This window comes from Wickerhamomyces anomalus (assembly GCF_001661255.1).
Source record: "Wickerhamomyces anomalus NRRL Y-366-8 unplaced genomic scaffold WICANscaffold_1, whole genome shotgun sequence".
In the NCBI taxonomy this organism is placed as follows: Eukaryota; Fungi; Ascomycota; class Saccharomycetes; order Phaffomycetales; family Wickerhamomycetaceae; genus Hansenula; species Hansenula anomala.
This window is the reverse complement of record NW_017567110.1, coordinates 3128303-3152627: the sequence shown is the minus strand read 5'-3', so window position 1 is coordinate 3152627 and position 24325 is coordinate 3128303. Positions and strand designations below refer to the sequence as shown.

Genomic DNA, 24325 nt, shown 5'->3' with positions numbered 1-24325 from the left:
AGGGGTTAAATATATAAATAAATGTAATGGTTGTGTAGCTTTATACGCGAGTGCGCGTACCGAATTCCGCGAATTATTCTTTCAAAGGCTAGTTTTGAAATCGATGAAGAAAACGAAGTTCTACACCAAATATCCAAAGCCATTCTTCAATTTTATCACAACATAGACCTTCAATTCCTTAAATAATGTCAGATCCAAGTTCTATTAATGGTATGTCAATTGCTACTTTTGGTTTTTTATCAGTTCGAGTTTGAGGTTGGAAATTGGAAAACTTCAAAAGATTACAACATGTCAATATTGCCACTTTCAACATTGTGGATCGATATGATCACCACCTCAAGAATGATAAAACCAAAATATATTAAATTGATAGTCATTTTACTAACGTTCATATTACAGGTGGTTCCGTTGTTGCAATGGTCGGTAAAGACTGTGTTGCCATCGCTTCAGATTTACGTCTAGGTAATCAATCCTTAGGTCTTTCAAATAAATTCGAAAAAGTTTACAATTATGGTCATGTTTATCTAGGGCTAACAGGTTTAGCCACTGATGCTATCACATTGTGAGTATATCAACACTTGAGATCTCTTGATGCAAGTACTAATCCATTTTCAACAGATCAGAAGTTTTCAGATACAAAACAAATCTTTATAAACTAAGAGAAGAAAGACAAATTGAACCAGAATCTTTTGCAAACCTAGTGTCATCAACATTATATGAAAAAAGATTTGGTCCTTATTTCATTGGACCAGTTGTTGCTGGTATTAACTCTATAACAGAAAAACCATTTATTTGTGGATTTGATTTAATTGGTTGTATTGATTTTGCAAAAGATTTTATAGTTAGTGGTACTGCTACAGAACAACTTTATGGTATGTGTGAATCCCTATATGAACCAAACTTGGAACCAGAAGATTTGTTTGAAACAATCAGTCAATCCTTATTAAATGCTGCTGATCGTGATGCTTTATCAGGTTGGGGTGCTGTTGTGTATATTATTACGAAGGATAAAGTTGTGAAAAGATATTTGAAATCACGTCAAGATTAGAGATCATTTATAATAAAGCCTTTTAACGTTCTAATTGTACAGTGTAGTACACCTACAAGATATGATTTTACCATTTTATATCCTTATTATTTGTAACAACCTTTTTAAACATTTCGTACCCAAATCATAACCTATTTACAGATGCTCACCTAACTTCTTAAGATTCACCTCTTTTAGCTTTTTCTCTTTGTAATAGTTTCTTTAAGAACTCTTCTTCACCATACGCTTCTTCATCCATTTTTTTCCAAGATTCACGGAACCCTTTTTGCTTTTCTCTACTTTTCAAGATTAGATGCTTTTGAGTTTCAAGTCTAGCTTCATGAAGACACTTTGATAGAGCTTCTTTTTGATTATTGCAAATCCCGAAACATCTCTTTAAATATTCTTGTTGATGACACTTTTCTAGTGCTTCGATGTAATCAACGCAGGCTGGTAAAAAAGTTAGAATTGAACTGCAGTGGATGGTTTATCTACTTACAGATAAATCTTGGGGCATGAACTTGTGGATGCATTTTGAGATTCTGTACCTTTTATCTAGTTCGTATAGAAAAGCTCAAGTATCAAATAGAATCAGAAGCTTTTCTAATTGGTAAAAAAAAGTAAATTCGAGCATAAGCGTGACTATCACGTGCCTTTGGTTTCCCGGAATTGATTTTTCAAGGACCTCTTTTTATTCAAGAAGGTGCATTTGAACATCAAAGAACTTGGGCTTTATTTGAAAAGCAGAAGGCTGTTAAGAGAAAGATGTCAGCGTTCAAGCAAGGTTTAGAGCTGCCGAAGGCAGTCATTGAAAGAAATGAAGAATATCGTCAAAGAAGAAGAAAACAAATGATTTTCTTTTTCGCTACTACAGCTGTCACACTTGTCTCTTCAAGATTGGCATATAGAGGTGTTCAAACTAGAAGATGTAAGTTGAATCAAAGGCATCAGGTTTTGCAAACTTTACTAACAACTCATAGATGTTCCTGGGTTATTCAATGCTAATCATGTCCCACCCCCATTTTCATTCCATAGAGATGCTATATCAGCCATTGCTTATTCATCAGTATTGGCTACTTCATCTTTTGCCATGGCTATTGCTGGTGTTTCTTGGACTTGGGATGTTTCAACTGTTAAAGAATTCACATACAAGTTGAAAACAAAGCTTGGTGGTGATGAGAAAGAAAAAGAATTGAGTGAAGCTAAGTTGGATGAAGAATCTCTATCTTTACAAGATGCGATCAACTCTTTTTTGAATGGTGAAGGTTTTGAAGAGGAAGAAGCAACAAAACTAGCTGACAGTAAATAATAAGCATACCCAGCAAATCTTGTATATATCATTTTAAAGTCATTTTGTAAATTATTAACGCTCATTGTAGCCCATTTCTCTGTCAATTGGGACCGGTAAGGTCTCTGAACGTGTCGAGCGTAGAGCGATCTCGAAAAACACAGAAGGTATTTCAAATTTCCACCAAGAATCAAACAACAAACACCAACTTTTCAAAAGCTCATCCTTCTCTTTGAACAAGATATTACAACAGACAATGACTGCTCCTTATAACAAGACAGTTGAGTTGGTCTTGAAGGAGCTAGAGGCTGATTCTGAGATCGGTCTTTCATCCCTAGTTGCTGAGGAAAGACTATCAAAATATGGTCCAAACTCTCTTCCAAAAGAATCTTCAACTCCACTGTGGAAGCTTATTCTTGGGCAATTTGAAGATCAACTAACATTGATCTTGTTAGCTTCAGCTGTTGTCTCTTTTGGTTTAGCTGTAAGCGACGGTGATTTATCATGGTCAAGTTTGATTGATCCTATTGTTATTTTATCAATTTTGGTCTTGAACGCTATTGTTGGTGTTCAACAAGAAAGTTCAGCGGAAGCTGCCATCTCTGCATTAAATGAATATTCATCTTCAGACGTTAAAGTGTTACGTAACGGTAAATTGGTTCATGTCAAGCAAGAGCTCTTGGTACCAGGTGATTTGATTGATTTGTCAGTTGGTGATATAGTTCCTGCTGATGCTAGAATCGTGAAAATTTTCTCTCAAACTCTTCGTGTTGATCAGTCAATCCTTACTGGTGAAAGTGAGTCTGTTATCAAAGATACAGAGCCAATTCCTATCGAAGATGCTGTCAAACAAGAACAAATCAATGTCGTGTTTTCTGGTACCACTATCGTTTCTGGTCATGCCAGAGCGGTTGTCATCTTGACTGGTGAGAAAACTGCCATTGGAGATATTTATACTGATATTTCTTCCCAAATTTCTCAACCAACTCCATTGAAGGAAAAATTGGATGATTTTGGTGACTTATTGGCTAGATTTATCACTGTTATTTGTATTGCTGTGTGGTTAATCAACATCAACAACTTCAATGATCCTGCTCATGGTGGTTATGTCAAAGGTGCTATTTATTATTTCAAAATTGCTGTTGCATTGGCTGTTGCTGCCATCCCAGAAGGTTTATCTGTTGTCATCACCACATGTTTGGCATTAGGTACTAAAAAAATGGCTAAACAAAATGCCATTGTTAGAAGTCTATCAAGTGTTGAAACATTAGGCTCAACTAATGTGATCTGTTCCGATAAAACTGGTACCTTAACTACAAATCAAATGGTTGTTCATAACTTTGTCTATTTCAAGAACCAAACTGATTTATCAACTCTCACAATTTCGGGCCACTCATTTGAACCAGAAGGCACTGTTAATGATGAAGATGGTAATTCGATTGAACTACCGGACTCAAGATACCCTATTTTGCATAAAGTTTCCCAAATCTGTTCTATCTGTAATGATGCAAATGTTGTTCAAATTGATCAAAATACCTACAAAAATGTCGGTGAACCAACTGAAGCTGCTTTGAAAATTTTGGTGGAAAAATTATCTGGATCTGCTCAACAAGACCTTGCAGTCACCTCAGTCACCCCAGTCTCAGATTTATACAACAAGGAATATCCACGTTTAGCTACATATGAATTCACTAGAGATCGTAAAAGTATGTCAGTTTTGGTTCAAAGTGGTGGTAACAAAAGTGAACTTTTAGTTAAAGGTGCTCCAGAGGATATCATTGCCAGATCTACCAATTATTTAAATCAAACAAATAATACTTTGAGAGTGGATAGATTGAGCCATGAATATCGTGCGGAACTATTGACGACTGTTGAACATTTTGCTGCTGAGGGTTACCGTATTATTGCATTGGCTTACAAAGAAGATGTTGATTTAGACCTAGCTCACAAAGCCACCACAAGTCAAGATTATGTTCATTTGGAACAAAACTTAACATTGGTTGGGTTTGCTGCTTTGATTGATCCACCTCGCCCAGAAGTTATTCAAGCTATCAAAGAGTGTAAAGATGCTGGTATTAGAGTTATTGTTATCACAGGTGATAGTCCAATCACTGCTGAGAACATCTCGAAACAAATTGGTATATTTAAGGACGATGAAGACACCAGTGACCTAATATTGACAGGAAGAGAATTTATTAGTCTTTCAGATGATGCTAGAGCTAAAGCAGCTGAAAAAGTCAAACTATTTGCCCGTGTTGAGCCAAGTCATAAATCATTATTGGTTGATTATTTGCAAAAATCTGGAAAAATTGTTGCTATGACTGGTGATGGTGTTAATGATGCACCAGCTTTGAAAAAAGCTGATATTGGGGTTTCTATGGGTTCTGGTACTGATGTTGCTAGATTAGCTTCTGATTTGGTCTTACAGGATGATAACTTTGCCACAATTGTGACTGCTGTTAAGGAAGGGAGATTGATTTACAACAATACTAGACAGTTTATCCGTTATTTAATCTCTTCGAATATTGGTGAAGTTGTCTCCATCTTTTTAACTGCTGCTCTTGGCTTACCAGAAGCCTTGATTCCAGTTCAATTACTATGGGTTAACTTGGTCACAGATGGGTTACCAGCTTCAGCTTTAGGTTTCAACCCACCAGATCTAAAAATTATGTCTAAACCCCCAAAATCGAAGGATGAACCTTTAGTTAGCGGCTGGTTGTTATTTAGATATATTGTTGTTGGGACTTATGTCGGTGTTGCTACAGTTTTCGGTTATGCTTGGTATTTCATACTTTATGAACAAGGTCCTCAAATCACTTTCAGCCAATTGTCTCACTTCCATCAATGCTCTGCAAACTTCCCTGAAATTGGATGTGAAATGTTCCACGACTCTCATGCTGTTCGCGGATCAACTATCTCATTAACTATTTTGGTGATTATTGAGATGTTCAATGCCATGAATAACCTATCGGAATCTGACAGTTTGTTGAGCTTCCCATTGTGGAAGAACATTTATTTGATTCTTGCCATCATCTTATCAATTGTCTTGCATTTTGCTATTCTTTATGTCCCATGGTTGGCTGTTCTTTTCAATGTTGAACCATTGAACAAAGATGAATGGTATGCAGTTGTTATCATTTCATTACCGGTTATTGTTCTTGATGAACTTTTCAAACTATATGAAAGATTATTTTTGATTCCAAAAGTTCGTCGCTCAGACTCTAAAAAAACTAATTAAAATAGAAACAATTTCGATTAATAAACAATCTTTATCTTGATCTCAAGCTTCTTTGTGCTTCGCGAATGCTCCTCTATTTTTCTTCCATCACGAAATTCGGCTGTATAAAAAACATCTTCGTTATGGGCGGGATCAACAAACAAGTTTAGCTGTGATCCAGATACCCATAGAAGCTCTCGCAGTACCTGGAAATGAGTTATGTCGATGACGACGACTCGTTTGGGAGCTTTTCCGATGGTGAAACCAACGATGTCGCTGAAAGTCCCACATTTGCAGTCACGGATCTATTGACTAGTCTTGGAGAGAAGAATCAAGATGCTGATTATTTGGTGACGAAAGGGAATGATCTAGTGATTTTGCTTCAGCAGTACCCATATATCAAGGAAGATTTGGTGTTTAGCGCGTTTGGCCATCGTATTCAAAATTTGTTGATCCACAGTAAGAAAGAGGTGGTCGCTACAGGTTATAGAATTTGCAGATATTTTGTATCAGATACTAATTCAATCAAGAATCTAATGGCACTAAGGATTGATGTTATGATTGTTGTTTCTTTTGCCAAGGGTTCTGGATACGATATTGAAAGAGAGCAGGCTCTCAAGTTGGTCAGAAGAATCATGGCCGTGAAAGACGGTGTAAATGAGTTGACGTTGGGTATTGCAAATGCTATTCAGGCAATAGCTGAGCAAATTGACGAAAAAATGAGAAATGTTTGCATTCAAACGATGTGTGAAATGTCGTTGCTAAGACCAGATCTAATACGACCTGACTCATTAGTACAGTTCATCATTGATGGTCCTTTTGAACAATCACACATATGCACAATCGTTTTATTAGCACATCTTGATTCAGCAGTAGGGAGAAGTTATATCAGAAGATCTGATATATTGAGATTAATATCTCCATTCACAGAATTTCCAGTAAAGGGGCATCTCAATAATGAAAAGTTGCAAGTCAGTGCACTTGTATTATCAAGACTCTTGAAAAATTTTGCTGGCCTTAATGCCTTTTCCATTAATAACTTTGAACCCTTGAAAGATCTCATAGCATGCTTATCATACCCAGTCAACAGTGTTGTTTCCAAATTACTAGACTTACTCTTGGACATTCTAATGATTAACCCACTGAACAAGAAGATCACGTCCCACAACAAAATGGTATTAGTTCCCATGAAGCCTGAAAATGAATTTATTCTCACAACTCAATACCTTTCTATGATGATTCTTATATTGATGGAATGTGGTGTCATTGAAATGTTACTGGATGTTATAAAAAAATCGGAAGATGAAAGTAACTGTACCAAGGCTGGCTTTTTATTAACCGAAATTTTCAATTTGACCAATAATTTGGTTCCTACTGAAATGCTGGAAAAGTTTGTCGATGCAATACCCCGATTGAATGAAGATTACGAGACAAGTCTTTCAGATAGTATCAATGCAATTTATGCAATTGAAAAGTTATCAAGAAAGTCAAATAAAGGAAGAGCAAATTGGGGACTTCAAAATGTGAAAACCAACGAAAACTTTATACAAATCTCCAAAAATTCCAAGAATAAGACTAATCTAAACATTGATGATACCAGAATGAAGCAAATGATGCAAGAGTCCCGTGTTTTAACAACTAAAAGTTTTTCAAAATGGAACTGCGATGTACTCACTGATTTGTTTAAGGGACCATTCATGAACGGAAAAAGGCTAGAAGAAGTTAATAGAACAACCAAGTTTTTGAAAAGATTGTTATCTTTTTATAGACCTTTCAAGCACAAATTTTCTGGTACCAAAAAGACTAGACAATCACAGAGATTTACAAGGCTAGGGTGCGTGATTGTTGAAACGCTATTAACTACAAATGAAGGACTTAGGATTTTGAGTGATGGGAAAATGTTGCCTCAGATAGCCGAGTGTCTTGCTCAAGTTGATCCATTTAGTGGATTTGTTGCTAAGGAACAAATTTTCAGCAAAGAGAGATTAGCCACTACACTCACTGATGGTTACTTCAAAATTTTAGGTATATTTTCAAGTAGTGAAGTTGGTAACAAACTTCTTGAGCAATGGAAAATATTTAGCATAATGCATCATATTAGCGATGATAGCTTCAAGAGAGATGATTTGATATTTCTGTTTATGGATGAAATAAAATTTGGGAGACAAGGTCATTCTAGGGTTTTATTATCAAAGTTTTTACACTCACAGAATAAAGCAATAAAGATACACGCTACTAATCTGATTCCAAAGCTACTTCACGAAAAAGAGTCCAATGCTTTTGCTTGTGAGATATTAGTTGACCAATTATATGATGCGGACTTTGAGGTTTGTTCTCTGGCTATTGATATCTTGAACAAATATTGTGAGGAATCTGAAGAAAATTTGATGCAAATTATTTCGCTATCACCAAGTATTCCAATTTTGAAATTAATGGGATCAAGTGGTAATTGTCTTTTAATGAAATTTTTGTCAGCTCCTACAGGGTTCACATATCTCAATAATTCCAATTTCATAAATGAGGAGTTAGAGTCATGGGTTTATGGGAATAAATACCTATCATATGTTCTTCAAATTGAAAGAATGTTGATGGCAGTTGAAGATGTTGAATTGGAAAGTATCAAAACAAGAAATTTACCATCAAACTTTTTTGGAGAATTGGTTCAAACAGAAGAAGGATTTAATGTTGTTTTGCGTTCTGGTGCTTTTACTGAATTTATGAATGTTATTCGTTTATATTCAACGAGTTTGCTGAAGCCTCTAAAGGAAATCGAGATTGATTTTCTAAAGACTAAAGCCTGTCTTTGGACTATTGGGTTTATCGGATCAAGCACTTATGGTATTGAATCGTTAGATGTTAATGGTTGTATTGAAGATGTTGTTCAAATTGCAAATAACAGTTCAAATATAGGTATGAGGGGCACTGCATTTTATGTTTTAGGCTTGATAGCTAGAACTGATCAAGGTATTGAGATTTTGGATGATCTTGGATGGAACTCTAAATTAAATCTTTATGATAAACCAATTGGGATTACAGTTCCTTATGATATAAATCAATTTTTTGAAGGAAATGAAAGTAAGCTTGAAATATCATTACCAGGAAGTAGAGTTCAAATTGAAAGCTTAGATAAAAATGATGAGGTTTTAGAGAAATTGATGGAATTAATTGGGAATCTATGTAACCATGTGTTTTTAAACAGTGCAACTAAAGAATTAACTTCATTATCCAAAAGATACCCTGAATATTTTGAGGATCCAGATATTTTTTTCCAGGTTTTAAAATACTTTGAAGTTTACAAGTACAGGTACACTATTAGAAAATTTATTATTGAATTGTTTATTGGGAATGGTAGGTTATTAGAAGTTGTTGCTAGAAGGGATAGAAGAAGAATTAGGGAACGTACTGCATGAAGGAAAAAGTTGAGATTTATAGATGACTTTGAAAATGAATGATTATACGATAATTAAGCTTGAAGGTATTAATTGTAGCACATAATTCCTCTACTACCAAGCCGAAACCTGATTAGAATTTAAAGTTGACTCTCCAGCGTTAAAAGATTCATGGATTTAGTGGTCCTTTCAAAGTTCAGCCGTTCTCCAGTCAAAAGCTCAAAGAACTCCTCAGCCGAAAAACACAGCGCTTTTGTCAACTTCAACCACAACGCGTCCAGTAAAAATGGTAATAGGCTAACAGTATAGGGGTTAATTTCATTGAATCAAGAATAATGTCACTCAAGGAACCTCAGATTCGAACTTCAGTCATAAATGAAACTGAAAAGATAAGTTCTCACTATCCAACTAAATGTCAATATTACTTCAAATATGAATCAGAACAACCATCAGGAAGCTTCAAACTGCGAGGAATTGGTCATTTCATTGGAAATCAAATAGACAAGAGCAGAAAAGAAGGTTTCCAAGATGTCCATGTGTTTTCATCATCTGGTGGTAATGCTGGGTTAGCTGCTGCATTCGCCTCCAAGTATTATAATGTTCCGTGTACTGTTGTTCTACCTAAACTATCCTATAAACCATCAGTTGCCGCTAAGCTAGAGTCTTATGGTGCAACAGTTCTTATCAAAGGTGAACATTGGGGTGAAGCTAATGCATTTCTTCAAACATATGCCACGGAAGATAAATCTAAAGGTCAATACCCAATTCTTTGTCACCCATTTGATCATCCTTTAATATGGGAGGGCCATTCTACTATGATCGATGAGATTGTACAAGAATTGGGGTCTGGAAAGTTAGCAAAACTGAAAGGTATCGTTTGTTCAGTTGGAGGAGGTGGATTATATTGTGGGATAGTTGAAGGATTGAAAAGAAACAATTTGAATAATGTAACAGTATTAGCCGTTGAAACTAAACCAGCACCAACATTTAGTAAAGCTATTGAAGCCAATAATGTTGTTACTTTGGAGAGTGTAAAGACTATTGCAACTTCTTTAGCGTCTCCACATATTGCATCAGAAGCATTGAAGAATTACAACTCACATCCAACAAAAGTTGAATTGATGGATGATTCATATGCTGTGCAGGGGACAATTGATTATTATGAAATCTTTAACAAAGTTACTGAACCAGCTTGTGGTATTACAATTGCAACTGCTTTATCTAGATCAATTTTATTAGAACAACATTTTGGTCAATTGGAGAGTGATGACATTGTGGTTTTCGTTGTTTGTGGTGGATCTGTCTATACAGAGGATGATGTGAAGGATTTAATAGTTAGGTATAGACATATAAGCTAGTCTTTTACAGAGAAAAGTGTAAATAAAAGGGTTCAAGTCTATACGTGTGACTCATCCCTTACATAATAATCCTCCATGATATCACGTGCCATGGTGTTTTCCGATTGGTCCGCACCACACGGTCCTGTTTTTTTCGTCTCTTCACATGCGCCAGCTAAAAGCCGCTAAACGATGCCAATTCGAATCAGAGTCGTTTAAATCGATGAACGTTTTCGAATTGACTCCGAGAAGATGAGATCTCAGCACTTTGCAAAAAGACTCTCCCAAACCCAGATCCTATAGCCTTTGAAATCGACCTTTACTAGCCTATCCATCTAATCCCTGATAAGCTCTTTTGACACCATCTTATCGCTCAGCACCCGTGCCTCCAGCAGTATTGTTCCCAGTGAGCCACTCTGAGGCCCAGGCCCGTTGTCGCTGCCCTGCTGCCTAGACCGGGTCTATGTCCTTTTTTTTTGTTGCACATGGAAAATTGAAATGATTTGTCGACGTCGATGATTCAACGTTAAGCTGTGAACGAAAAAAAACTTCAAGTATAAATACCATTGTGAAATCCACTTTTGGTGAAAAACGTTTTCATTTTGCTCATCAATTGAATTTGAAATCGAATTGAATTCAATCAAGAACACACATTTAATAATAACACAATGGTTCAATCATCAGTCTTAGGTTTCCCACGTATTGGTGCCCAAAGAGAATTGAAAAAAACAACTGAAGCTTACTGGTCAGGTAAAGTTTCCGTTGAAGAATTATTCAAAGTTGGTAAAGAAATCAGAGCCAACAACTGGAAATTACAGAAACAAGCTGGTGTTGATGTCATTGCTTCAAATGATTTCTCATACTATGATCAAGTTTTAGATTTATCATTATTGTTCAACGCCATCCCAGAACGTTACACCAAATATGAATTACAACCAATTGATGTTTTATTCGCCATGGGTCGTGGTTTACAAAGAAAAGCCACTGAAACTGAAAAAGCTGTTGATGTTACTGCTTTAGAAATGGTTAAATGGTTTGATTCTAACTACCATTACGTTAGACCAACTTTCTCCCATTCTACTGAATTCAAATTAAACGGTCAAAAACCAGTTGATGAATATTTAGAAGCTAAAGAATTAGGTGTTGAAACCAGACCAGTCTTATTAGGTCCAGTCTCATACTTATTCTTGGGTAAAGCTGATAAAGATTCTTTAGATTTAGAACCAATTTCATTATTGGAAAAAATCTTGCCAGTTTACTCTGAAATCTTGGCTAAATTAGCTACTGCAGGTGCTAAATCTGTTCAAATTGATGAACCAATCTTAGTTTTAGATTTACCAGAAAACGTTAAAGCTGCTTTCAAAACTGCTTATGAATTCTTTTCAAAACAAGAAGGTTTACCAGCTTTGGTCTTGGCTACTTACTTTGGTACTATTGTTCCAAACTTGGATGCCGTTAAAGGCTTACCAGTCTCTGCTATCCATGTTGATTTGGTTAGAAACCCAGAACAATTGGATCAAGTTTTAGAAATCTTAACTCCAGAACAAACTTTATCTGCAGGTGTTGTTGATGGTCGTAACATTTGGAAAGCTGTTTTCTCTAAAGCTTCTGAAATTGTTAACAAAGCTATTGAAAAATTAGGTAAAGACAGAGTTATTGTTGCTACTTCTTCTTCATTATTACACACTCCAGTTGATTTGAACAATGAAACTAAATTAAGTGATGAAATTAAAGATTTCTTCTCATTTGCTACTCAAAAATTAGATGAAGTTGTTGTTATTGCTAAATCTGCTTCTGGTGAAGATGTTAAAGAAGCTTTAGAAGCTAACGCTAAATCTGCTTCTGCTCGTGCTTCTTCAGAAATCACTAACGATGAAGCTGTTCAAACTAGAGTTGGTACTATTGATGATAAATTGGGTCGTCGTGCTGCTCCATTCACTGATAGATTAAAAGAACAAGAACCAGTTTTCAACTTGCCATTATTCCCAACCACCACTATTGGTTCATTCCCTCAAACCAAAGATATCAGAATCAACAGAAACAAATTCAACAAAGGTACTATTACCAAAGAAGAATATGAAAAATTCATTGAATCTGAAATTGAAAAAGTTGTTAGATTCCAAGAAGAAGTTGGTTTAGATGTCTTGGTTCATGGTGAACCAGAACGTAATGATATGGTTCAATACTTTGGTGAACAATTGAAAGGTTTTGCCTTCACCACCAACGGTTGGGTTCAATCTTATGGTTCAAGATATGTCCGTCCACCTATTATTGTTGGTGATGTTTCTAGACCAGCTCCAATGTCTGTTAAAGAATCAGTTTACGCTCAATCAATCACCACTAAAGCTATGAAAGGTATGTTGACTGGTCCAGTCACCATTTTAAGATGGTCATTCCCAAGAGTTGATATTCCACAAAAATTCCAAGCTTTACAATTAGGTTTAGCTTTAAGAGATGAAGTTAATGATTTAGAAGCTGCTGGTATCAAAGTTATCCAAGTTGATGAACCAGCTATTAGAGAAGGTTTACCATTAAGAGCTGGTGAAGAAAGACAAGATTATTACCAATGGGCTGCTGAATCTTTCAGAATTGCCACTTCAGGTGTTAAGAACGTTACTCAAATCCATTCTCATTTCTGTTATTCAGATTTAGATCCAAACCATATCAAAGCTTTAGATGCTGATGTTGTTTCTATTGAATTCTCTAAAAAAGATGATCCAAACTATATTCGTGAATTCTCAGATTATCCAAATCATGCTGGTTTAGGTTTATTTGATATTCATTCACCACGTATTCCATCAAAGGAAGAATTCATCTCCAAGATTCAAAACATTTTAGAAGTTTATCCAGTTTCTAAATTCTGGGTTAACCCAGATTGTGGTTTGAAAACTAGAGGTTGGGAAGAAACTAAAGCTTCTTTAACTAATATGGTTGAAGCTGCTAAATACTTCCGTGAAAAATATGCTAAAAAAGATTAAACTTTTAGCATAAAAAGCATTATATGATTATTTAATCATTTAATTTTCTAAAAAGTTCAATTCTTTTTGAAAACAATTCTCATTATTCAACATCAATGAGAATCTTTTTTAATGTCTATTTAATTATTTTATCTATTACAATTTTGTCTTTATTTCTTTATGTTTGTTAGGTTTTGCATATAGGGATGTCTGGGATTTCAACATCGGTTTAATTATTACGATTATAATTACTATAAAGCATGTAGAGATTGTTTCAGTGTCAAAACACCAACAAGTTCAACTTCAACATTTTGAATTGTAAAATTTCGCGAATTTTTTGATTAGGGTAAAAGTCGCGAATTGTGGTTCATAGTGGCGAACGCTCCAGAAATCATCGAAGCACTTGAATTATTATAAGGGCTGCTGCTGGGATACTCTTGATTTCTACGGTTTAACGAGATTTAGAAACGTCCAAGAGACTCAATTGACTGCTTGCAAGATGAGTGACAACACAGAATTGATCAGCCAGTTTGCTGAGCTCACACAGAGCCCAACATCAGTCGCTGAAGTTCTACTAAGTAGAAATAACTGGGATTTACAAGTGAGTGGATTAATTTGAAGCATTGATCGTATCAATTGACTAACTGGCTTGTTACCATAGGAAGCACTTGATGATTTTTATAACGGTGGGATTCAAAGATCAGAAGCACCTCAAAGATCAGAATCACAAACCCCAGTACCAAGTGAACCATCATCTGGAAGAGCTGCCACTCCATCCTCAAGACCAACAGGTTCAAGCTCAAACAAACCAAAAATGAAAACTTTTCAAGATTTAGTCAATTCAGATGGTAAAGATGAAGATGATGAACAAAATTTCTTTGCAGGTGGTGGAAGAGGATCAGGTCTTGAAGTTGAAAATCCATCTGATCCACAAAATTTAGTTCAAGATTTATTGAGAAAAGCACAAGCAGGTGAAGGTCATCCTGATCGTATGAATGAAGACTCTTCAAGTTCTGAGCCTTCTAAACCAAAATTCACAGGTACAGGTTATTCATTAGGTAGCAGTGAAGTTCCTTCTAAAGTCGTTGGTGCTTCAAGATCTAACCAACCAAAAAAACTTGAGAAAGCTGAAAGAGAAATTACATTTTGGAAAGATGGGTTTCAAGTTGGAGATGGTAAATTATTCAGATATGATGACCCTGCAAATGCAACATATTTGGCCGAATTAAATAGTGGACGTGCACCATTGTCCTTATTGAATGTTGAATATGGTCAAGATGTTGATGTTAATGTTATAAAGAAGTTGGATGAAGAGTACAAGCCACCAAAGAGAAAAATAGGTGGATTCCATGGCTCTGGTCAAAGGTTAGGCTCACCAGTATCCACTGATTACAAACCACCTCAATCTACATCTCCAGCTCCAGTTCCAACTCAAGAAAAACAAGAACCTGCAAAACCTAAAGATGAAGGTTCAGGTGATACCCAAGTTCAAATTAGACTAGCAGATGGACGTAGAGTAGTACGTCGTGTTGAGTCTTCAGGACCTGTTTCACAATTATATGACTATGTCACTAGTGAAACTTCAAGCTCTAAACCGTTCATATTGAGTCATGCCTTCCCAGTTAAGCCAATTGAAGATAAAACCCAATCAATAAAAGAAGCTGGATTAGTCAATGCGGTTGTTGTTCAAAGATGGGTCTAGAATGTTTTAAACACAATAATTTTTAATGATTCTGATTTTGCAATAAGTGTAGTCTGTCATTATTAGACGTGTCATTTTCTCCCACAATATTGAAAAATGCGGGCATCGAAATAATGGATCATTTACCTAAAGTCCAACGAAGATTCATTCACTTGCAACTCATTTTATTTATTTCATATTTATTTCATATTTATTTCGTTTCATTATTCATTCAACATTCAGTCATATCATCGCACATGTTTTGTGTATCCCCTATGATATAGCCCCCATAAATGTTCAGCATAATAATACGAAGTCGACAAAAGAGTCGCTTCAAGTCAATACCATCACCACATTCCACAAGATTTATCTCAAGCTTCTTTAAGCACAATTTAGAATCACTATTTGCTTCAGATCAAGAATCTAAAGCTGTTTCAACTCCAAACTTGGAAATCAAATCAATTGCAAAAGTTGTGCCCACTTTCCCTTTCTACAAACAATATTCAAAAAGCATCATTCCCCAAGAGATACTCAAAAAGTCACAAGGAGAAGACCCTCTTGAACTACTGTCATCCAAAAAGAGTAGCTACCATGACAGTGTAAGGAACCGCCCTGGATTGGGATCTTTGGTCGAAATACAGCTTGACGATGGTACTGTTGATTTGGGTATAGTAAAGTCAACTCTAGGAGGCTTATTCTATGAAGGTTCAGATGCTTTGTCAATGGTTAATATTAAAGGTGAGGAAGTGAGATTTAATATATCTCAAGTTTCCTTCCATCTGTTCAAAGCGATAAGCCCCAAGCCCTTACGAAATTTGTCACACGATGAAAACAATCAAAGAATCGTTCAATTGTTGAAGCATCTAATCAAGTGCTCTTATACATCAAGGTTTAACGACCGCTCATTATTTTCAATGGCACAAGCGTGGTTTGCTAAGGAAAATTCGCCTGTCGAGATTGATTTACAAAAAATAAGTGAAATGATTCAAAGATATTCAAACCAACGTCAAGATAAATCCTCGAGGAATGAGGTTTCGTTATTTGCAGCGCATACTCAGATTGTGAATGATCCAATCAACTGGATGGCTATCAGAAAACCACTAGATAACCATAATGACTCATTGGTGTGTTTCAAGTATTACTCGAACTCTTATAAAACTATAGAACATTTAGAAAAGGCAATGAAAATCAATAATACTCATTTGAAAACAATTGCTGATGATATCAAAAAATGCATTCAAAGTGGTTGTGGAATAGAGGCCACATATGCTGATTCTGTTATCGCACTCTTGAAACATTATGTTTTATATCCACATTTAGGATTAACATCACCTATTAAAGAAATTTGGAAACATATCACAGGTTCAACACAGTTCACTCCAACAGATATTCATCAATTTTTACTTAAATTGGGCGACTATGACATTCATGAAACAGTTAAGCCAGTCAGACCAAATGACATTTATTCCAAAATCAACCTAGATCATTTCAGTTTCCTTAGGGAACCGACAAATCAAAAGGCATATACAATTCCAAGTCCTGATAATGAGACAAACATTGCAGTCTCTTTAGAGAAGACTCGTGATTATTGGATTTTTGAAATACATGTGCTGGATATTGCAAGCCATTTAACTCCAGGATCTAAATTGGTGGAAAGTTTGCTCAATAGAGTCTCAAGTTTTAAATATGATGATAAAAAGATTCCATTGTTTGATGATGGTGTATTTTCAGGATTTAGTACGAATACAACTGATGCTATAACTATATCATTGCAATATCCTTTAGATGAAGCAGTTGGATGGAATAAAGCTGAATTGTTATCAATAAACTTATCAAAGTCACATAATTTAAAAATGGTGTCGATTGATGAACTAAATCAATTGAATGAAGATAAGTCGGAGTTCATGAGACTTTTCAAACATAGCTCAAATAATAACTTGGATGGTGATGATGAAGATATTTTGAAAAGTTGTTTCAAAATCATTGAAATTTGGACAAAGAGAAGATGTTCTCAAGGTGCAATTTCTCATAGTCTACCTTTCAAAGTTGTTGAAGGTAATGAATCGGTGGATCATACAAAGATCGAATTTGTCAAATATTTACACAAAGAGTTGTCAACTATTGTTAGTGAATATGTTATACAATGGAGTGAAGTGAAAAAATGTCCATTATTAATCCATTCCCAGTCCTTATTACCTTCACTTCAAGATGAAATTGAAATAGACCCACAAAGATTTTCCATTCCACCATTCAAAGCTTCGAGCTATGAGCATTTTACGCTGTTCTCTAATGATCAAGGAGATGTTACGCTCAAAAGTCTAATATGTGGTGAAAAATACTTGAACAAAGAAATTGTAACCACACAGGCGTCACCTCATGTTTCGTTAGGTTTACCTTTTGGTTTTGTTGAACTCATAAACCCATTAAATGATTACGAAGCTATTGTGAATCAATGGCAAGTGATTAATATATTGAAACAAGAATTCAAATACAAACAAGGGTTCAATTATAAACTGAACAATGCATTACAAGATTTCAAATTACTCTCAGATAAACAACTTCAACAACATTATGATTTCAACATTGCACCATTGAAAAATTTCAACAATTCATTACAGACATCCAATAAAAGGTTCAAGAAATTGAAATGGTTATCAACTAAAAAAGATGATTGGTTAATTTTCAAATGTATGGTTACAAAACCTTCAACTTTTCCTAATTTAGCAAAAGCTTATTGTTTTGAATTAGATCTAGATGTTGAAATTCTTTTAAACCCATCATTGAAACAAGTACAAATTGGTGACCAATTGATATGTACAAAAATTGTTAAATTGGACATGTATATAGAATCCCGTTTAATTTTGGAAATTTAATACAATTTCAAATCACCAGTAACTTGATCCAAAACTAGTTTTGGAGCTGGACCCAAAGCCAATACAGTAGCACTACCAGCTGCTATTTGAGTTCTTCCAGCATCATGAACGATATAAGAGTTAATATTTAGACTTATAGCTTTTGCAAATAATAAATCCATATCTTCTTTATTTGGCACTTGTAAAGTAATTTTAGCTTGACCAGAATGTTCCCATCTTTTCAACAATGGTAAATTTTGAGAAGATTGACCCTCATTTAACATTAATCTATAAGCACCTAAAGCAGCATGGGCACATTGAGCAGCAGCTTTACCTTTCCCCATTTTAAGATCTGTACGCACTATTAAAGCCATTTTAGTTTCACCAGGAATGTCATTTAATGAAGTTGAATCAACTTGGAAGTCTTCTTCTTCACTTTCTTCAAGATCTGATTCTTCTAAATCTGATTCATCTGTTATTTGATCCGATGATGGAGAGCTTGATGATGAAGAAGGTTGACGTTGTGATGATTGTTTTTGATGTCTTTTTTTAGAGTCTGATGACTTTATATTTACTGTAGGGGTGAAGTAATGGCCCAAGTAAAGCCCCGTTGCTAAAGATATGGCACATGCTGTTATTATCTGAAGATTTGAAGACATTTCTAATAGTGGAATATGAAGCTATTGTCAATGTAATGTTGGCAAAAGATTTGTTAGTTGTGATTTTTTTTTCTGTCAGCTTAAAAAACATAATTCGCGAAAGCCATGTTGAACAGTAAAAAAATTGACAGACAGAAAATGTGTATAAACTTTTCATTCAATTCTCATTAGGATTTTCTATATAAAGGACCCCCAAAATATGCTTTCAATGAATTTCAAAATGATTTATTTAATCACCATTAGCTTAAAATGCGGATCCAAGGACCTTGGGATTCATACAAAATCTCACCATACAAAAAATGTGAAGTTAACAAGAAATGGGATGGAATTCATTTTAAAACTTTTAGTTCATCATATAATCCTCTTCAATTCATCGAGGGGAACAACAAACTATTGAACCCATATGGATTTAAAGAACATTCAGGTGTCAAAGTTTGTGATTTTTCAATCATTGATAGAAGACGTGAACGTTGTGTTAATGATGAAGGTGAAATCATCATTAAAGATGAGCCTATATCATTCTCATGTACATATTTCAGAACGGATGATTGTGAATTAAAATTTGGATTGTTTAAGATGATGAGAGAGTTACAAGTAAACAATGAGGAATATAATACTTGGGAAACTTGGGTAGAACATAATGAACATGTTAAGGGAGAATATAGTTTGTTACCAAGTCATTCAATGTTGGATGAAGTTGGACTTGTCTTGATGATTCATAATTTTTCACCTGAATATCATAAGAAGATTGATATAAGATCAATAGTATTGGCAATGGTTTTGGATGAAGTTGATTATGAAAGGTATGAAGTTGATGCAAAAATTGCAGATTGTTCAGTGGGGGTTAGTAATAAATTAACAGTCATTAAGAGTAAAGATGTTGATTTGGATATGTGTTTAAGAAAGATCAATAACGAATTATTGTATTCACAAAGAAGAAAAGTTGCAAAATCAGTTTTAGATGATTCTAAAGATTTTTTTGTTTTCCCAGCTTTTATACAAGTAAATTCAGTGCCGATTAAAGTCGAAACACCAGAGGCAAAAGTGGGACAAAAATCAATGCTAGATGATGGTGGGTTTATTGAGATAGCACTTGACCCTCAAGAAGATGATAACCATCGCACCGATTTGAAAATTGACACTGTATATGAGGATTGTTATTACTGGGATTGAACAATAAAAATTGGAAACCACTTGTATATAAACTTTATGCCAACACTTTCTTTTTAGTCTTATCCTTCTTTTTAACCTTTTTAACCACCTTGTTCGTATAACTTCTCCAATTCTTTACTCTATTTTCTTGATTATCTTCCCATTGTTTTTTGTATTTTCTCTTCAATTCATTCAATTCCATTATTTCTTCCTTCATTCTATTCAATTCACCTTGTCTTTGTAATTCCTTTTGTTGATTCATTCTTTTTGTGAATTCTTGTTGTATTAGTATATCTTTAAAAGATTCATATCGTTGTTTGGTATCATTTGTAGTTGAAGAAGCTGTGGAATCATATATCTCATCGATATGTGATTTGAAATCTTGATCTTGTAAGTTTGATTCCGCTTTTTTCAAGATATTGAAGGCTTTTGGAGCATCAGGATTAGTTGTTTTATCTGGATGTATCAATAAAGATTTGGCACGATATTGTTTTTTGATTTGAATTGAAGTCAATGTTGAAGCATTTTCATGATCTAATTCAAGTATTTGATATGGGTCAAGAGTGAATGCACTTATGATGCGCTCTATTTCCTTATCTCTTTTGAGTGATAGTTCTTGTGAGTTTAGGTCGGCGTCTATAGTATCAGACATTGTATAAGAGATAATCTGAATCAAATGGTGTTTGACTCAAGTGACACTTTGTTTGTACAATTGTTTTGGCTTTTGAAAACTCAACCTTCTCGAATGGCAGATAACTAAAATTTGTGTAATTTTTTGCTTCCACGGGGATCGAATGGATCAGATACACCTTTTTGATCAAATGATCAAGTACTTTTGAAGAATCAAGAGTTTGATTGAAATAGAAATTGTAAGCGTTGTAGCCTGCTACATATACAGATACTGTTGTACTGTTCTGGTGTTTTGGTGGACTGTCCACTTAACAATGCCCCGTACTGGTAAGCTCCGCTTTATCTGTTCCATCAAGATCAATCTCACGTTGAATTGAGTTGTAGATAAGTCTTTTGAGAATGTTACAACTTACTAGTTAATGAACAGTAAACAGTGTAATAACACTGACAACATCTCTTATTCCCACCCAAAACAGCATGAGTATAATAATAATATCTTGATCACCATAATATTTTCTAAACAGCCTCTCAGTTGTTCCGAGAGTCCCAAGACACATAGCGGAGTGAGACAACAGTCGAGACAACAACATAATAATAGAAGAGAATGCATAGCACTAGTATCTAATCAGAGTCTACTCTACTATATACCGTATCTATACTATCCATCACTCCCTTGTTCATGGCTGAAACTACGTGAAAAGAGGAGCTTGTTCTGATTAGGTAAGCGTCCTCTGATTGGCTGGCGTGTGCGTACCGCTTCTTGGAGTATGAGAGACAACAGCTTGAGCTCAACTCAACTCGTTTTATTCTGAACCAGAAGGAATCTTTTGGAAACTTATTCTTCTCTGATTGTTTGTTTGCAAGTCCTAGGCAAAGAATAACTTCAACATCACCACAACCACTGCTACTGCTACTGCTTCTGCTGCTCATTGACTCTATTCGATAGCCGCTCTGTTCAAAATTAGCCAAAGCCTTGATATTTCCATTATCTTCAACTCTATCATTCCAAAGGGGCTCCAACAAACAACAACATCAAATACAAATATAAAAGCTCTGCTTTCAACTAGATCAACCCCCAGACATCAGTTTATGCCAATATAACACTTTATCACCTTTGTTACTACGCTATTACTATCCCGCCCACTGCTACCCCTGGATTCTGACATTTTAATTTTGCCCGCTATAATACCCGTTTGACTAATACAAATCAACAATCCGCCACTATATTAATTAGATATGATGGCTCCCACTAAAGAAAATGAAAATGATTTAAACAATACATCTACATCCCCATCTTCTCCAAGTACTGGGAATCGCTTAAATATCTTCAAATTCGGCTCAAGAAGAAAATCATCAAATGATTCAAACCAACAAAAACTTCAACAAGAAGAGAAACAAGAAAAACCTAAAATCAACACTCAAGCTCAGCAGAATAGATTCTACAATGAAGATGAAGAAGATTTAGATCCTATAAATTCAAGAGATTTTGAACAAAATGATGAAAATATCCAATCTTATCCACCTTCTTCATATTTTGATCAACCAGGTTCTTATTTACAATCACCAACTTCTCCATCTGAATCTTCACTGATTTTTGAAAGATCAGTAGAGGATCCTGCTCAAGTTTATCAACAAACAACTTGTCCTAGATGTGGTCAACAACAAAATCCAAATAATCCAAAATTGAATTGTAATCATCAATCAATTGTTAATTTACCCTCACATTATTCTGTGGAGAATTTTGTTTCCCCATGTCTTGATGCTACAACTAAAATATTGACTGATGAATCCACTGATTTAGATAATGTTGACATGGTTTATTCAAGACGTCCTTCAAGTGTGATGGGATTAAATATGGCATTGGGACGTAATAAATCCTTTGCTAACTATAATGATGCTGATGGTGGTCCAGCAACTCCGTTTTCATCAAGATCAAGAACAAATTCTCAAGCAAATATTACAAAGACAAGTTCATTAGCAAATCTTAGAGATCCAGATTCAGTTAAAAGACCACCAACATTAAGTTTCTATTCATATGCTGATATGATTAATAATGAAAACCCAAACCCTAAAAGACCATCTATTTCACAATCATTATCATCTTCATTTGTAAATACTAGAGGAAATCAATCCCGTTCAAATTCAGTCTCAACTAATCTTGGTGCAGGAAATTCAATAACTCCACAAAGAAATAATATAATTAATCCATTGACTGCGACAAATTCATTATCAGCAACAAATACGAACAATAATACTAATCCAAGATCATCATTTTCATCACCTTTTAATCCTAATTTATATCATCGTCCATCACAATCTTCTCATTCAAAGAAAAAATTTCAAATTACACCAGATTCACCAAATTCTTCAGATTCAGAATCTGAATATCATCAAAGTTATTCACGTCCTCAGTCTAAAAGAAATTCAGTCAGTTCAAAACTGAATAAAACTTATTCAAATCAATCATCAATTCAACATAGTTTACATTCTCCAGGATCTTTGAATAGTCGTCGTTATTCAAATTTAGATGATAATTTTTACAATTCCTCTGATAATGAATCTTTAGTTATAAGTTCAATTGGTGATCAATTAAGAAGAAACAATGGTGAAATAAAATCAAGTAGTAATAGTATTATTGCTTGAATAGAGGATCAAAGAATAGTCTCATGGTTGTTGAGTCTATAAGTTTTAATTTATATGGATGATGTTTCAAAACTTTTTGTTTTATTATTGTTGTGTTGAAGATGGGTTTACATGTTTTTCTCTTTTTCATACTTCTATTATGAGGTGTTATACTTCTTTTAGGTGTTTCAGCTTTTGTTCTTTTTACTTATGATTGTTTGTAACATTGGTTTTCTTTATGGTGTTTTTTATCAAATCTTTAATACTGTGGGTGAATATTTTGGTTGACTTTTATACTACAAATAGGGATATTAATTACTTTTTTATATGCTCAAATATATATTATCTATAAAATCACAAGTAATCCTTTCTATTTGCAGTACGAACAAATCTTCTCAATTGCCATTCAACATCAGCATCTTTATTTTCCAAAGTTCCTAATCTTAGCTCATATAATCTCATTTCAAATCTTGGACCAATTTCACTAATTTCAACACCATCTCTTGTTTTCACATATAAATGTTGTCTTACACTTATGAAATCTCCATCATTTTTAAAAGTTATAACTCTTGGACTATCTTTCTTAACACCTGGTGGGAATAAATGTTTTAAAATTGTTACAACTCTTTCACCTAATTTACTTGTAAAATTTTCAAAAATTAAATGAGGATAAGCTTCACTTTGATTCCCACTATTTAAAAGATCATGTCTCAAAACAACATTGTGTAATGTAAACATAGCAGTTGGACCATGAGGGAAATGTGATATTGTTAAAGATGATGGTACACCTCTATGTTCATGTAATACAATTAAATCTGATGTATTCGAATTTTGACATGCTGTGACTAAATTTGGCATAATATAATTACCTCTGTTTAATCTAATTGAATTTGGGAACAATAATTTGATTTCTTTACAAAATTGTTGTAATTTCGATGAAGGATCTCTTGAAGTTGTTATGATTAATTTTGGATCAATTATACCACTAAATTGAGAATATTCATCATCAATACCTTCTTCATCATCATCATTTTGAATACTTTGATCATATTGGAAATCTTTTTGTAATTTGGCATCATCTGCTATTTCTTTTGGGAATGCTTTACCTTGAGCTAAATAACTCTTCATTAGTTGTCTTTTTTCATGAAGTTGTGATTGTTGTAAATCTAGTGCTTTTTTATAAAGGTATTCCCTTCTTTCACGGGCTTGTTGTCTAATCTAGAATTAATAATTGTTAATATTGAGTTCATTTGATAAGTAAAGTGAAAGGTTTCAATACTCACTCTTGCAGACATCTTTAATGTGTATTATTTGGTTGAAATTATTGATTAATCTTTTATCAACTCCATTTATCAAGCCTCATCGCTTGAAATTTTTTTTTTCTATGTGCTCTGAAAAAAAAAAAAAAAAACACTTTCCGAGGACAAATCACATGATACTCAGTACAAATTTTGGATTCAAATCCGATCCATAATAAACTACACTTTAGTTCTTCTAAAACTTCATTAAAAAAC

General features: G+C 34.4%; 14 protein-coding genes across 14 annotated transcripts; 10 read left to right on the top strand and 4 right to left on the bottom strand.

Moving 5' to 3' along the window:
• Positions 1–185: 185 nt before the first annotated feature.
• PUP3 (proteasome core particle subunit beta 3) lies at positions 186–1048 on the top strand (the record flags this gene model as incomplete). The annotated part of the gene is made up of 3 exons (XM_019184504.1): positions 186–210; positions 400–562; positions 619–1048. The coding sequence occupies 3 exons, from the start codon at positions 186–188 to the stop codon at positions 1046–1048; spliced, it is 618 nt and encodes a 205-aa protein (XP_019042168.1).
• Positions 1049–1205: 157 nt separating this feature from the next.
• CMC2 (Cmc2p) lies at positions 1206–1560 on the bottom strand (the record flags this gene model as incomplete). Its single annotated transcript, XM_019181151.1, has 2 exons — positions 1206–1477; positions 1527–1560. The coding sequence occupies 2 exons, from the start codon at positions 1558–1560 to the stop codon at positions 1206–1208; spliced, it is 306 nt and encodes a 101-aa protein (XP_019042167.1).
• A 232-nt stretch (positions 1561–1792) lies between these two features.
• Positions 1793–2336, top strand: AIM11 (Aim11p; the record flags this gene model as incomplete). Its single annotated transcript, XM_019181164.1, has 2 exons — positions 1793–1955; positions 2008–2336. The coding sequence occupies 2 exons, from the start codon at positions 1793–1795 to the stop codon at positions 2334–2336; spliced, it is 492 nt and encodes a 163-aa protein (XP_019042166.1).
• A 187-nt stretch (positions 2337–2523) lies between these two features.
• WICANDRAFT_67145 (uncharacterized protein) lies at positions 2524–5597 on the top strand. Its single transcript, XM_019184072.1, has one exon. The coding sequence runs from the start codon at positions 2572–2574 to the stop codon at positions 5551–5553; it is 2982 nt and encodes a 993-aa protein (XP_019042165.1). The 5' UTR covers positions 2524–2571; the 3' UTR covers positions 5554–5597.
• A 147-nt stretch (positions 5598–5744) lies between these two features.
• TSC11 (TORC2 complex subunit TSC11) lies at positions 5745–8942 on the top strand (the record flags this gene model as incomplete). Its single annotated transcript, XM_019181354.1, has 1 exon — positions 5745–8942. One exon carries the CDS (start codon positions 5745–5747, stop codon positions 8940–8942), a length of 3198 nt encoding a protein of 1065 aa, XP_019042164.1.
• Positions 8943–9256: 314 nt separating this feature from the next.
• On the top strand, positions 9257–10279 carry WICANDRAFT_26138 (uncharacterized protein; the record flags this gene model as incomplete). Its single annotated transcript, XM_019181231.1, has 1 exon — positions 9257–10279. The coding sequence occupies one exon, from the start codon at positions 9257–9259 to the stop codon at positions 10277–10279; it is 1023 nt and encodes a 340-aa protein (XP_019042163.1).
• Positions 10280–10926: 647 nt separating this feature from the next.
• Positions 10927–13236, top strand: MET6 (5-methyltetrahydropteroyltriglutamate-homocysteine S-methyltransferase; the record flags this gene model as incomplete). The annotated part of the gene is made up of 1 exon (XM_019181277.1): positions 10927–13236. The coding sequence occupies one exon, from the start codon at positions 10927–10929 to the stop codon at positions 13234–13236; it is 2310 nt and encodes a 769-aa protein (XP_019042162.1).
• Positions 13237–13714: 478 nt separating this feature from the next.
• Positions 13715–14917, top strand: SHP1 (protein phosphatase regulator SHP1; the record flags this gene model as incomplete). The annotated part of the gene is made up of 2 exons (XM_019185452.1): positions 13715–13816; positions 13877–14917. 2 exons carry the CDS (start codon positions 13715–13717, stop codon positions 14915–14917), a joined length of 1143 nt encoding a protein of 380 aa, XP_019042161.1.
• A 272-nt stretch (positions 14918–15189) lies between these two features.
• On the top strand, positions 15190–17639 carry WICANDRAFT_60998 (uncharacterized protein; the record flags this gene model as incomplete). The annotated part of the gene is made up of 2 exons (XM_019183092.1): positions 15190–17570; positions 17627–17639. 2 exons carry the CDS (start codon positions 15190–15192, stop codon positions 17637–17639), a joined length of 2394 nt encoding a protein of 797 aa, XP_019042160.1.
• Positions 17640–17765: 126 nt separating this feature from the next.
• On the bottom strand, positions 17766–18407 carry PTH2 (aminoacyl-tRNA hydrolase; the record flags this gene model as incomplete). Its single annotated transcript, XM_019183091.1, has 1 exon — positions 17766–18407. One exon carries the CDS (start codon positions 18405–18407, stop codon positions 17766–17768), a length of 642 nt encoding a protein of 213 aa, XP_019042159.1.
• Positions 18408–18656: 249 nt separating this feature from the next.
• On the top strand, positions 18657–19672 carry WICANDRAFT_67138 (uncharacterized protein; the record flags this gene model as incomplete). The annotated part of the gene is made up of 1 exon (XM_019184071.1): positions 18657–19672. One exon carries the CDS (start codon positions 18657–18659, stop codon positions 19578–19580), a length of 924 nt encoding a protein of 307 aa, XP_019042158.1. The 3' UTR covers positions 19581–19672.
• WICANDRAFT_39624 (J domain-containing protein) lies at positions 19645–20700 on the bottom strand (the record flags this gene model as incomplete). Its single annotated transcript, XM_019182545.1, has 1 exon — positions 19645–20700. A coding segment is annotated over exon 1 (567 nt), but the record flags the coding sequence as incomplete, so codon positions are not given.
• Positions 20701–21102: 402 nt separating this feature from the next.
• On the top strand, positions 21103–22850 carry WICANDRAFT_89190 (uncharacterized protein). Its single transcript, XM_019186177.1, has one exon. It carries the CDS (start codon positions 21426–21428, stop codon positions 22830–22832), a length of 1407 nt encoding a protein of 468 aa, XP_019042156.1. The 5' UTR covers positions 21103–21425; the 3' UTR covers positions 22833–22850.
• Positions 22851–23165: 315 nt separating this feature from the next.
• On the bottom strand, positions 23166–24106 carry IMP4 (snoRNA-binding rRNA-processing protein IMP4; the record flags this gene model as incomplete). The annotated part of the gene is made up of 2 exons (XM_019184503.1): positions 23166–24029; positions 24095–24106. 2 exons carry the CDS (start codon positions 24104–24106, stop codon positions 23166–23168), a joined length of 876 nt encoding a protein of 291 aa, XP_019042155.1.
• Positions 24107–24325: the final 219 nt, after the last annotated feature.

What these genes read in the sequence shown, in the direction of transcription:
- WICANDRAFT_67145 (XM_019184072.1), top strand. Translation starts at nt 2,572, where the DNA reads ATGACTGCTCCTTATAACAAGACAGTTGAGTTGGTCTTGAAGGAGCTA.
- WICANDRAFT_89190 (XM_019186177.1), top strand. Translation starts at nt 21,426, where the DNA reads ATGATGGCTCCCACTAAAGAAAATGAAAATGATTTAAACAATACATCT.